This window comes from Thalassophryne amazonica, chromosome 2 (genome assembly GCF_902500255.1).
Source record: "Thalassophryne amazonica chromosome 2, fThaAma1.1, whole genome shotgun sequence".
NCBI lineage: Eukaryota > Metazoa > Chordata > Actinopteri > Batrachoidiformes > Batrachoididae > Thalassophryne > Thalassophryne amazonica.
This window is the reverse complement of record NC_047104.1, coordinates 115301603-115314406: the sequence shown is the minus strand read 5'-3', so window position 1 is coordinate 115314406 and position 12804 is coordinate 115301603. Positions and strand designations below refer to the sequence as shown.

Genomic DNA, 12804 nt, shown 5'->3' with positions numbered 1-12804 from the left:
TGGAAGACCGTCTTTAATATGCCCTCAGGACACTACGAGTACCTGGTCATGCCTTTTGGTCTCACTAATGCCCCAGCGGTGTTCGAAAACCTGGTTAATGACGTGCTGCGCGAGTATCTTAATATGTTTGTCTGCACCGTTCTGCAAACTATGCTGCAAAACAATCTATTTGTTAAAGCCGAAAAATGTGAGTTCCACAAACCCACAGTATCATTCCTCGGATTCGTTATTACAGAGGGAGAGATTAAGATGGACCCTGAGAAGGTTGTGGCCGTGCTGGATTGGCCGGTGCCTACCACCCGCAAGGAAGTCCAAAGGTTCCTGGGTTTTGCCAGTTTCCACCGAAAGTTCATCCATAATTTCAGCACAGTTGCAGCTCCGTTTCATGAGGTCATGTCGTCCCTCCGACCGTTCGTATGTACACCGGGGTGCGACGAGGCTTTTAGGGTCCTAAAACATTGCTTCACCATGACCCCCATGCTGCTCCTCCCTGACCCAGCTCGACAGTTCTTGGTTGAGGTAGATGCTTCAGATACTGGCGCTGGTGCTGTCCTGTCGCAGATTAAAGCCTCAGACAATAGGTTGCATCCATGCGCCTTTTTGTCGAAGAAATTGACTGCGGCTGAACGAAATTATTGCATTGGCGACCGCGAGCTGTTGGCAATTAAAGTGGCCTTGGAGGAGTGACGCCACTGGTTGGAGGGGGCACAGATTCCCTTTTTAGTCTTTACCGATCATAAGAACCTAGCTTACCTTAGAACCGCTAAGCAGCTTAATGCACGCCAGGCCAGGTGGGCCATTTTCTTCATCCATTTTGACTTTGTAATCTCTTACCGACCTGGCTCCAAGAATGGCAAGCCTGATGCGTTATCATGGCAGGGCGACCCGGTCGATACGCCGGCTGATCCAGGGACTATCTTTCAGCATCTTGTTTTGTGTCGGCATTAACGTGGGACATAGAATCCAGGGTCCAGTCTGCCTTAGGCAATACTCCGGTTCCTCCAGGTTGTCCCCAGGGTAGGCTTTTCATTCCGGTTGCACTCAGAGGGTACGTGATCAGGTGGGGACGTGACAGTCGGTTCTCTTGTCATCCAGGAATCAAGAAGACTGAGTTTGTAATTCAACAGAGGTTTTGGTGGCCTGGGATGTTGAAAGATGTTAATGCTTGCTCAATGTGTGCTATTCACAAATCCTCTAATCGCTCGCCTGCGGGCTCTTTAATGCCACTGCCTGTCCCTACTTGTCCCTGGTCACATATCACATTGGATTTTGTAACTGGTCTGCCATCTTCTAGAGGTAATACTGCGGTTTTAACCATGGTGGATAGATTATCCAAGATGGCTCATTTCATCCCTCTGCCTAAACTTCCTTCAGCTAAGGAAACTGCAGAAATAATGCTCCCTAATGTGTTCAAGTTGCATGTATTTCCTGAGGATACTGTGTCTGATAGAGGACCGCAGTTTGTGTCAAATTTCTGGAGGGAATTCTGCCGTCTCCTCTGGGTCTCTGGCAGCTTAACCTCAGGTTACCACCCCCAGGCCAATGGGCAGACAGAGCGTCTCAATCAAGAGTTGGAAAAGGGACTCCGGATTCTCGCCTCCCAGCATCCTGCCTCATGGTCTGCTCAACTGTCTTGGATAGAACTGGCACACAATAGTCTTCCTTCTGCATCCTCTGGATTTTCTCCATTTCATGTAGTTTATGGTCATCGACCTCCACTGTTTCTGTCCACTGCACTTGATTCTTCTGTTCCCTCTGCCTTAGGACTCATTCTCCGCTGCCGACGAACCTGGGAGTGGGCCTGTAGGGCCCTCCTACGGTACGCTGCGGCCTATAAGATGGCAGTCGATCGTAAGAGATCCTCCGCACCTGCATATGAACCTGGACAGAAAGTTTGGCTCTCAACCCGTCATCTTCCTCTTAAAGGACTACCTAGGAAACTGGCTCCCAGAGCCATTGGTCCATCCTCTGTTTCCAAGGTTATAAATCCAGTTTCTGTTCACCTCCGCCTCGCTAGGACAATACACATCCACGCTAACTTTCATGTTAACCACGTCAAGCCTGCTCGTTCCAACCCGTTGTGCCCCCCGGCCATTCCCCCCCTGCCGCACGGTGTGTGGATGGGGGCCCTGTTTTTGCCGTGCGGCGGCTCCTGGACTCTCGCTGCCGTGGTCGTGGGGTTCAGTATTTGGTTGACTGGGAGGGTTATGGCCCCGAGGAGCAGTCATGGGTTCCCTCCCGCTTCATCCTTGATCCTGCTCTGATCCGTGAGTTTCGTGACTCTCATCCTGCTGTGCCTGGGTCGTCCGGGGCCGGCCGTAGAGGGGGGGGTACTGTCACAGTTTGAGTTTTGCTTGGTGTTCTGGGTTGTTTGTTCTTTTGTGCTGTTAGTTATTTTTGCATTTCATTGGGTTTGGTTGGCTTCTTCTCTTGCTGGGTGTTTCTCTCTCTCTTTCTCTGGCCACGCCTTGTTCTGGTGCTTTCCATGCACACCTGTCCCTGATTTGCTGATTACCACCTGCAGTTATTTAAGCTCACTGGGTGTGTTTGTCTCTCGCCAGTTTGTCATGCCTTGTGCCCTCAATCCAGCTCTGTCCTTGCGTTCCATAGTTCTGCCTGCCTCTTTGTGTGTACCTGACCTCCAGCCTGTTGCTTTGACCACACCTGATTGCCTGATGTTTTTTGTACTGCTGCTTTTCCTGGACTGCCTACTCGTGTACCGACCTCCGCTGTCTTCTACAGTAAAACCATCTTAAAACCAGAGCTGTTTGCTTGAGTCGTGCATTTGTGTCCATTCCAGACCATTCAGCCTGATAAAGACAGCTAATCTACAAGTTTAGTCATCGATGTGAAACGGTGATTAGATGGATAATGTTGGGTGACTAACTGTAGTCCACTAAGAAAATTTAGTAGACTGAAAGATTAGGTTGCTTTATGAAACCAGGCCCTGATGTGACTGAGCTAATAAAGGAGCCTCTCACTGAGAATGGAGAACATGTTTTCCATATTGGCTCATTCTAGGACCTAAGTGTTGGGGACTTTTCCTGCCACTGGATGCGCAGGATGCACCACAGGCATCTCACATGGAGGCTATTGTGCTTCCCCTCATGACTCACATAGGTGGTCTATGAGGAAGGTGCTGAACACTCAGTCCTGGTCAATTTGCAGTTTAGTCTTATTGGCAAGACTGGAGTTATTCCATATGCTCTGGTTTAGTCTGGCCATAACTGCTGTAACCTTGGCAATCCTGTGTCTTATTTCAGCATCAGTAGAAAGCAAGCTGGAGATAATGGATCCTAGATATGTAAAGTTCTCTACAACCTCCAGGTTGTGCCCATCTATAACAATTTTTGGAGGATGGTGTGCGCCCTGTGCCATGATGTTTGTCTTCTTCAGACTGATGGTCAGTCCAAATTCCTTGCATGCATGGGGGAGTCAGCTAACAAGCTGCTACAGGCTATCTTCCATGTTTGATACCAAGGCTGTATCATTACCGAAAAGTAGCTTTCCAACAGGGCAGCGCAGTCTCGTTTTAACCCTCCATGATATTGCGGGATTTGACCACTTATAGGGACCAATATATACACACAACCCAGTTTCATGTCATGTCGTGATTCAGCAGCACGAAATATACATTAATCTATTGGTTCATGATATAATCACAAAAGCGCCACATTTTCATCATGGCAGCACAAATTCATTCATCCGTGATGGCTGCACAAAAGTAAAAGTGAAGCAGTGGGGTCGGGGTGTTTATATTTAGGGTTGGGGTAAGGAGTAGGGTTAGGTTATGGTTAAGGTTAGGGTTGGGGGAAGGAGTACGGTTAGGTTATTGTTAAGGTTAGGGTTGGGGGTAGGAGTATGGTTTGTAATAGTGAGTTAAAAAAACCCAGTCACAAAAATTTGAATGATTTTGTGATGGGAGCACGAAAAAAAAAAACGTGACTCTGGGCTGATACACAACATAACTTCACATGGATAATTGGTGTGTGTATGGTTGTGTTTTCGGCTGCAATCACCGAAGCAGTGGTGAAAAGTATTTTTCTCGGTTTCTGGTGGAGAAGAAAAGGTGAAGAGGTAGGAGATGTCATGTCAGTAAGTGTTAACCTACACAGCTAACCAGAGGAGCTCTGTTCTGTCACCTGCAAAACCGCCTCTACACGTTTGTGCTCTGGATCATAAACCAACTGCAACACATGTCCACTTTCCCACCGCATCGTCACTTTTTATTTGCATTTTCACTTTGTTTACATGTAATTTGGCCAAAACCCCAATGATAATGTTGTGGTTTCCACCCCGGAAGTAGAGATATTACGTCATATGCATTATATTTTACCCCTTTAGCGCCCACCCCCAAATGAAACTGCGCTGCTATATGTCCATGTCTATGGTCTTGGAACAGCAGTGGCTGATGCTACACACCTTGCCTTCAGTCCTGGTTTGAATGCAGAGGCATCTCTGCAGTCACTGAAGGCATAGCAGAGGAGGATGGAAAAGAAGATACCAAAGAGTGTTGGCACAAGTGCACAGCCTTACTTTACTCCACTGCTGACTGGGACGGCCTCAAATATTGCACCACTGAAGCAGACTGTACTGTGCATGTTATCATGGAATGACATGATGATCACAACAGCTAAGGAGGGCAGCCAATCTTCTGCTGAAGCTGATACAATCTGCCCCAATTGACGAGGTCAATCGCCTTTGTTGGGTCTATAAAGGAGATGTATCTGCAGCTCCTGAAACTTCTCCTGCAGCTTGTGTCTTGAGAAGACCATGGCTACTGTTGACTGGCCAGCTCAGAAGTAACACTGGGATTCTGGATAAATGCGGGAGGCTAGAGTTTACAGGCACATCAAAGTGACATGGGCAAATGCCTTGCCAATGACACTCAGAAGATATACCCTAATAATTATTGCTGTCACTGTGGTCTCACATGTCCTGGGGGATATAATCATGTTCCCATTGGAGGCAGAGGAATTTGTGAAGGAACTGAAGCAGTACAGGTTTACCACTCTTCAGGATTTCCAGAGGGATACTATCACTCCCAGGAGCTTTCCCACAAGCAAGGCAATCAGTGGCTTTGCTAAGCACTTCCACATTTGGTGATATATCCTGCTCCAGCATGACAGACAGGTCTGGGATAGGATTCAGGACAATGTTTGTAACTACACTTTGGTCAACTCGATGCTGTAGGTACTATCCCTGGTCTATGATGGTTTCACCTGTCTTGGACCTGAGAAGGGAAGTCTAACAGGTAGAAGGACCTGTTGCCTTCATGATGTCTTCATACATCCTTCCTCTTTCTTCTGTGTCTGCATGCTGCTGCAGAGATCCAGCAGGTAGATGTTGGTGCAGTGGCCAACAGTCTGGCAGTCCAGAGGGCTCCCAGTATACTGGAGCTAGGCACAGCCTTGTACACCAGGGTTTCTTCTTTGGCTTATTCATAGATTCCATTTCCTCCCAGTCCTGTGAGGCTTCATCACGGCATTTCTTTTCGCCATGCAGCTCCACCGCGATGCGCGGAATTCCTCCGCTTTTGTTCCTCTTTCCATGACAAAAACTCCTGTAACAGTGAAATGTGCCGTTATTTCTAAACTGGATGCTGTTTTGATCCGGTATGTCCTCTGACTAGCACAGGAATTGTGAAAAGACGTGGACATCAGCACTTTTTCTGGCACATTCCACCGTTACAGGAGTTTTTTTTTCATGGAAAAAGAAGCCGAGGGACGCGCCACCGTGCCGCTCTTGACGCGGCACAAAACCACCTCGGTGTTGGTCTCTCAGGACGGCTTTCAGACGGATTCTGGTTGCTTTTCTGTCGTGTGAATATCCAAAAAATTGAGCTTGAGCTGGACAAGCCCCAACATGTTCTGTGAGGCTTCATCACGGCGTTTCTCTGCACCACGACGCGCCGAACTCCTCCGCATGTCCGTCTTAATGTGCCGGAAAACGTGCTGATGTCCACGTCTTTTCACAATTCCTGTGCTAGTTAGAGGACATACTGGATCAAGACAGCGTCCAGTTTAGAAATGAACGGCACATTTCACTGTTACAGGAGTTTTTGTTATGGAAAGAGGAACAAAGGCAGAGGAATTCCGCGCGTCGCGGCGGAGCTGCATGGCGAAAAGAAATGCCACGATGAAGCCTCACAGGACATGTTCTGGCATGTTCAGCTCATGCACAATCACAATCGGATATTCACACGACTGGAAAGCAACCGGAATCCGTCTGAAATCCACCTTTAAGCTGTCCTGTAAGACCAACACCGAGGTGGTTTTGTCCCGCGTAATAAACGGCTCCGTGGCGCGTCCCTCGGCTTCTTTTTCCATGAAAAAAAAAACTCCTGTAAAGGCGGAATGTGCCGGAAAAAGGTGCTGATGTCCACATCTTCTGCCTTTTTGTGAAAATCAGATGAGGTCCTGGATCAACAAAGCTTTCACATTGGAAATGATCTGGTTGTTTGTGCGGGGTGTCAGCCTGTCCATCGGCACTGGGAGCGCGCTGCGCTCTCAGCAGTTGTGGGCCATCCTTAAAGGGGCAGTAACACCCTGTAATCTGTTTAATCCCCATAAAATCGTCCCTGAAAGCCATATTAATTTTTCGAACGGTGTCCACCTGGAGGTCTCTTACAGTTTCTGGAAAAAAAATTGATGCAGCAAAGCTCCAAATCGTTCAGACATTTATTCGCACTAAAAAATAGACGAGAGGGGTGGACCACACCTCACTCAAAGCCTGCTCACAGGCGAATGAAGCAACTGACAGGCATGAAAAAACTCACGCATGCGCACAAGGGTTCAAGCTTGGCTGACGCAATCACACGTGATTCAAATCCATATGGTTTTTGAAAAAAATAATAAGGTTGGATACTTTTCTAACAGACCTCGTGTGTGTATATATATATATATATATATATATATGTGTGTGTGTCCATCGCAGTTATTGGTGAGGTTATGTTGGTATGTTGTCGGCGAGGTACACGCAAAACAAAATTTGTGCCAAATAGCACTAAAATAGCACCAGTGGTGGTTCCCCTATCATGACAAGTTAAAGAACCACTTGATAGATAGATAGATAGATAGATAGATAGATAGATAGATAGATAGATAGATAGATAGATAGATAGATAGATAGATAGATAGATAGATAGATAGATAGATAGATAGATAGATAGATAGATAGATAGATAGATAGATAGATAGATAGATAGATAGATAGATAGATAGATAGATAGATAGATAGATAGATAGATATGTCATAGGTATTAAAGGCATTGCGCTGCGGTGGTTTGAATCATATTTGTCTAATAGATTACAGTTTGTTCATGTAAATGGGGAATCTTCTTCACAGACTAAAGTTAATTATGGAGTTCCACAAGGTTCTGTGCTAGGACCAATTTTATTCACTTTATACATGCTTCCCTTGGGCAGTATTATTAGACGGTATTGCTTAAATTTTCATTGTTACGCAGATGATACCCAGCTTTATCTATCCATGAAGCCAGAGCATACGCACCAATTAGCTAAACTGCAGGATTGTCTTACAGACATAAAGACATGGATGACCTCTAATTTCCTGCTTTTAAACTCAGATAAAACTGAAGTTATTGTACTTGGCCCCACAAATCTTAGAAGCATGGTGTCTAACCAGATCGTTACTCTGGATGGCATTTCCCTGATCTCTGGTAATACTGTGAGAAATCTTGGAGTTATTTTTGATCAGGATATGTCATTCAAAGCGCATATTAAACAAATATGTAGGACTGCCTTTTTGCATTTACGCAATATCTCTAAAATCAGAAAGGTCTTGTCTCAGAGTGATGCTGAAAAACTAATTCATGCATTTGTTTCCTCTAGGCTGGACTATTGTAATTCATTATTATCAGGTTGTCCTAAAAGTTCCCTAAAAAGCCTTCAGTTGGTTCAGAATGCTGCAGCTAGAGTACTGACGGGGACTAGCAGGAGAGAGCATATCTCACCCGTGTTGGCCTCCCTTCATTGGCTTCCTGTTAATGCTAGAATAGAATTTAAAATTCTTCTTCTTACTTATAAGGTTTTGAATAATCAGGTCCCATCTTATCTTAGGGACCTCATAGTACCATATTACCCCATTAGAGCGCTTCGCTCTCAGACTGCGGGCTTACTTGTAGTTCCTAGGGTTTGTAAGAGTAGAATGGGAGGCAGAGCCTTCAGCTTTCAGGCTCCTCTCCTGTGGAACCAGCTCCCAATTCAGATCAGGGAGACAGATACCCTCTCTACTTTTAAGATTAGGCTTAAAACTTTCCTTTTCGCTAAGGCTTATAGTTAGGGCTGGATCGGGTGACCCTGGACCATCCCTTGGTTATGTTGCTTTAGACGTAGACTGTGTTTCATAGTTGTTGTATGGCCTTGCCTTGCAATGTGGAGCGCCTTGGGGCAACTGTTTGTTGTGATTTGGCGCTATACAAGAAAAAAGTTGATTGATTGATTGATTGATAGATAGATAGATAGATAGATAGATAGATAGATAGATAGATAGATAGATAGATAGATAGATAGATAGATAGATAGATAGATAGATAGATAGATAGATAGATAGATAGATAGATAGATAGATAGATAGATAGATAGATAGATAGATAGATAGATAGATAGATAGATAGATTTTCATAACAGCAGGTTGATACATATTTAAGAAGATGCTAATGGAACTCACCCCATTGACAGGATAGGTCTTCCAGTCCAGTTCTCCAAGCACTGCCGTCGTGTCCAACAGAACCACTGTAGAGAGTGGGGGTGACAATACAAAAGTAAAATAATAGCATAAAGTTGGAAGAACGAAAGAACAACAGTATAAATGGAAAGAGTGACGAGAGACCAGGACAGAGAGGATGTGAGCCAGGTTGGACAGGAAATTTAAGAAGACGAGAAATGGGGTGACACAACAGGAAAAAAGCAGACAACTGTTATCAAGCTGTCAATAAAGAGGCTGCCAGAGCTGCAAAGCTCTTATCATATTCAACCACCTATGAAATAACAGCTCTCAGGAAAGTCTGAGTCATCCCCTGAAGTAAACGCTGTTTACATAAGTCTGGGAGATGAATGCTCTTCTTCCTAGAGGTCAGGAGTTTTCTGTCCTACATCACGTATAAATAAAAAGAAGAATAAAGAGCAAGATGCATATCTGTTAAATACCTGAAAGATTATGTCTTTATATTAACATCTCCAATAAATGTACTGAAAAATCTACAGATCCCTTAAAGATGCTATGAATGACTATTAAAACATTATTATAGCACAGTGGCTTCTTGATTAGCACTGTTACCTCACAGTGAGAAGGTCCCACGTTTGATTCTGACCTGGTCCTTTCTATGTGGAATTTACTGTACATGGTTTCCCTTCTGCTGCTCTGGCTTCCCTCCGCCTCCAAAGATATGCAGGAATTCAATGCGTTTGTCTGTATGGGGCCCTGTGATAGAATGCCGGTGTCACCAACCGAAAGGCCCGCCCTCCCCCAAAAATCGGCCCCCTTGCCTTCACTGAGCATGTGTCATCTCGGAGCATCAGCAGCATTTCATCGATTATCGCCTCGTTTCTGCTTCAAACTGCACTCCAGTCATCATCTATCTCAGTGACAGATCTCTGAAGCTTTTGTACAACAATCATTTCCAAATAAATTCAGCATTATTTCATAATAAAAGATGGTGGAGCGATCAGAGCTCCACAGCAGCACGTCTGAGTCTGACTCTCTGAGTCTGACTCTCGATCGAACGATCAAAGGGAATAATGTGATTATTAACCATCAGATGACAAACTAAAACCTATTAAATCATTCTAAAGTCAGTTTTAAGCAGAAACAAGGCGATAATTCATGAATTGTTGCTGAGCATCCGAAATGACGCATGCACAGTGAAGGCAGGGGGTGGGACTGATTTTTAGGGGGTACTGTTCAGTCTGTGACACCGGCCTGTACCCTACCTTTTACCTAGTGATCACGGGGATATGAATGTTTTCTGAAGTGAACATGATTAAAGGAATTCTTTAATAATCCAACAAGAATTATCTGTGTACCGTAGTGCTAATGATAGCTTAGCTACATGCTAGCCTAACATACAAAGCTTCTCTGAGCATCAAAAGAAAATGCAAGTGGCATCAGCTATTTTGCAGATACCACCATTTTTATTTATTTATTTATTTATTTTGGGGGGGGGGCATGAAGCGTACATGGGCTTGTTTGGGAGGAGCAGCAAAGATGCTGGAGCTATGCTGCATAGTTTTAGCATCTTTGGGCAACAACCGTACAAGAGCAAGAGCTGTCAACAAGTGTTAATTTCAATTAATGTCTGTTTTTGCTGTGTACACTATAAAAAAGAATACGAGGTCTGTCAATAAAGTAACGGTCCTTTTTATTTTTTTAAAAACTATATGGATTTCATTCATATGTTTTCACGTCAGACATGCTTGAACCCTCGTGCACATGCGTGAGTTTTTCCACGCCTGTCGGTGACGTCATTCGCCTGTGAGTGTTGTGAAAGTGTAATGAAACAGACCCACAACAGGGGGCGTAAATGAACGGACAATAGATGAGCCAAAAATACAACACTTTACTGTTGTGAAGCGTGCACAACGAAATATAGACAAATAAAGAATTTGGACAGAGTCAAATGTACTAAGGTGACGTGTGGGCAGGCTCGAGGATAGAAGACATCCGTCCAGAGAAGAGCCGGATCCCACACGATTTCCACTGCCACCGAACCCGGAGAATACTGGAGCCGCCAAGTTCCGAGTCCCCAGGTGGCCACCGTCTCCGGCTGTCGGATCTGGTACTGCTGGCAGGAAGCAGAAACAGTTAGGTGTGGGTGTGTGTACACCCAGTAATACAATCAGCAACAGTTCCTCAATGGTGGGTAAAACACCTCCACCTCTGAAACAGGAACACAGTAAGAATTAACAGTAGCACCTACTACTTAACTGAATACGGCTGAGAAAATACCTCGAAGGCAAAAGATATCTCGGCAGCGGGGTGGAGATGTCATCCGGCTTTTATGAAGTGGTTGATGAGTTGGTGATAGGTGACAGCTGTCAGGAGTTAATGAGTGACAGCTGTCACTCCCGGCTGTCCTGTGAGGCGGCAGCGCCCTCTCGTGCCTGAAGCCCGCACTCCAGGCAGGGCGCCCTCTGATGGTGGGCCAGCAGTACCTCCTCTTCAGCGGCCCACACAACAGGACCCCCCCCCCCCTCAACAGGCGCCTCCTGGCGCCCGACCAGGCTTGTCGGGGTGTCGGTTGTAGAAGTCGGCCAGGAGGGCCGGGTCCAGGATGAAGCTCCTCTTCACCCAGGAGCGTTCTTCTGGTCCATACCCCTCCCAGTCCACCAAATACTGGAACCCCCGGCCCATACGACGGACGTCCAGGAGCCGGCGGACTGTCCACGCAGGCTCCCCGTTGATGATCCGGGCAGGAGGCGGTGCCGGTCCGGGAGCACAGAGGGGTGAGGTGTGGTGCGGTTTGATCCTGGAAACATGAAACACGGGGTGGATCCACAGTGAAGCTGGGAGTTGGAGCTTCACTGCGGCCGGACTGAGGACTTTTAGGATCTTGAAGGGGCCTATGTACCTGTCCTTCAGTTTCGGGGAGTCCACTTGGAGAGCAATGTCCTTCGTGGATAACCACACCTCCTGCCCGGGCTGGTATGCAGGGGCCGGGGAACGCCGGCGGTCTGCATCGGCCTTAGCCCTCGTCCGGGCCTTCAACAAGGCAGAACGGGCGGAACGCCACACCCGACGGCATCTTCGTAGGTGGGCCTGGACCGAGGGCACACCGACCTCTCCCTCCACCACGGGAAACAATGGGGGCTGGTACCCCAAACACACCTCAAACGGGGAGAGGCCAGTGGCAGAGGACACCGGGCTGTTATGTGCGTACTCGATCCAGGCCAGGTGGTTGCTCCAGGCCATCGGGTGCGCAAATGTAACACAACGGAGGACCTGTTCTAGTTCCTGGTTAGCCCGCTCTGCCTGTCCGTTCATCTGTGGGTGATACCCGGACGAGAGGCTCACGGTGGCCCCCAGTTCTCTGCAGAAGCTCCTCCAGACCTGGGAGGAGAACTGAGGACCACGATCGGAGACAATGTCTGTTGGTATCCCATGCAGACGCACGACGTGGTGAACCAGGAGGTTTGCAGTCTCCTGGGCTGTTGGGAGGTTCGGGAGGGCCACGAAGTGGACCTCCTTGGAGAAACGGTCCACTACCGTGAAGATGGTCGTCATGCCCTGGGACGGCGGGAGGCCCGTGACAAAATCCAGGCCGATGTGGGACCAGGGGCGATGAGGCACCGGGAGCGGTTGCAGCAGACCTTGGGCTCTCGAATGGTCAGCCTTGCCCCTGGCGCAGGTGGTGCAGGCCTGGACATACTCCCGGACGTCGGCTTCCATGGACGCCCACCAGAAGTGCTGCTGGACCACTGCCATGGTTCTTCGCACCTCTGGGTGACAGGAGAGCTTGGAACCGTGACAAAAATCCAGAACTGCAGCTCTGGCTTCTGGTGGGATGTATAGGCAGTTCTTCAGACCTGTGCCTGGGTCCGGGCTTCGTGCCAGGGCCTCCCGGACAGTCTTCTCCACATCTCAGGTGACGGTGGCCACGATAGTGGACTCAGGTATGATGGATTCCGGTGGATCCGACAGCTCTGTTTGGACTTCATCCTCGTGTACCCGGGACAAAGCGTCCGACCTCTGATTCTTGGTCCCGGGGCGATAGGTGATCCAGAAGTCAAAACGCCCGAAGTACAGTGACCAGCGGGCTTGCCTGGGGTTCAGCCGCTTGGCGGT

The 12804-nt window shown here is 47.4% G+C and overlaps 1 protein-coding gene across 1 annotated transcript in view; it reads right to left on the bottom strand.

Moving 5' to 3' along the window:
* LOC117529603 (ephrin type-A receptor 6-like) overlaps positions 1-12804 on the bottom strand; it is a 384313-nt gene that overhangs the window by 278608 nt on the left and 92901 nt on the right. Inside the window, exon 2 of the mRNA XM_034192438.1 lies at positions 8692-8756. Coding sequence (XP_034048329.1) covers positions 8692-8756 — 65 coding nt within the window. The remainder of the gene's footprint in view (positions 1-8691; positions 8757-12804) is intronic.